At 49.4% G+C, this 1,144-nt stretch overlaps 1 protein-coding gene across 1 annotated transcript in view; it reads left to right on the top strand.

Moving 5' to 3' along the window:
* Positions 1–857, top strand: part of EMH_0088400 (uncharacterized protein) — a gene marked incomplete at both ends in the record, with an annotated part of 1,992 nt that extends 1,135 nt beyond the window's left edge. The window contains 4 exons of the mRNA XM_013501294.1: positions 52–74; positions 328–400; positions 573–662; positions 805–857. Of these exons, the coding sequence (XP_013356748.1) occupies positions 52–74; positions 328–400; positions 573–662; positions 805–857 (239 nt within the window). The remainder of the gene's footprint in view (positions 1–51; positions 75–327; positions 401–572; positions 663–804) is intronic.
* Positions 858–1,144: the final 287 nt, after the last annotated feature.

The following is a 1,144-nucleotide window of genomic DNA, read 5'->3' as shown; positions in this document are numbered from 1 at the left end:
TGAAGTGGTAAGTAGCTTGGCACGCAATGCGCTTTGTATGCCTTCCCCCAGGCGCCTTCCTCACAGTTGCCGATGTGAGAGGGCAAGCATTTAACTGAAATTACAAATGTAACAGGGATGCGTGTGCATGCGTACAGGAAGGCACAAACGAGAGCGGATTTGCTCAGTTCAAAAAGGCCTTGACTCTTTGGCGTGGTGCAACCCACCTTCATGTCCGCTAAGCAACCCCTTCCCCACCCTGCAACTGCTCGTGTGCCTGGACAGTATCTGGTTTCGTTGCCGTGCCATATAACCCTGTTTTGTGACGTCCCATTTGTATGCATGCAGTATAGACGCGACGTAGCTGCCGTGACAGAGGAAACGCTCGTGTTGCTGCTGGCCGATATGGAAAAAAATGGCAGTGAGTGTAGCACAAAAGGTGACCACTTGATTCAGCTTTGTGACAACTCTCCCCGGAGCGTTTTCTTAGCCTTTGTACAATCGCTAATTGGGGGTCTTTAGCATCAAATTTTGCACAAGTGGAACTCTAGGGGGAATACTGAACCTGCATGTATGTGGCGGCGTTGTTGCAGTCCCAAGCGGCGAAACGCACACGTTGGCTTTTGCGCTGGAGAAGCCACCAAGCGTGCCCTGCTCGGGCACAATTATGTTTGAAGTCTTCGGTAGGTTCTCATGGAGTAAATTATCCTCAATTTTTTTCCAGCAATGAGCCATCGTACAGACAACTCTTTGTTAGTTCACATGTACCAGCTAGCACATGTACATTTATCTGCAGGTCATGTTCCTGCTTGTGGTGTTCCTCAGCTACGACTGGTCGACCTGCTGGCCTAGAGGGAGAACAATCAAAAAAGCAATGAGGCATGAATTCGACTTAAAGGCGTAGCAAAACGGAGCTTGGCTCGAGAAAATAGAAAGGCCAAGCATCATGGAGGAGTCTGCAATCAATTTCATCCGTCGTGGCTTGCCACCTTGTGACCAGCTTTCGAGTCAGGATGTAAATATCCATGAACGAGAGAACTTTGCCCCCTCGTTTAGTAATCACCAGTCATACAACAACCACGTAACTTACTTGTATACCGTTGGTTGGGCTACGGCGCTCCGCCTAGCCGCAATGCTGCTTAGAGGTCGTTCAACAGGCAAGAGC

The sequence above is a fragment of the Eimeria mitis genome, genomic scaffold (assembly GCF_000499745.2).
Source record: "Eimeria mitis Houghton genomic scaffold, Emh_scaff6641, whole genome shotgun sequence".
Lineage (NCBI taxonomy): Eukaryota > Apicomplexa > Conoidasida > Eucoccidiorida > Eimeriidae > Eimeria > Eimeria mitis.
This window is presented reverse-complemented; position numbering and strand designations above follow the sequence as displayed.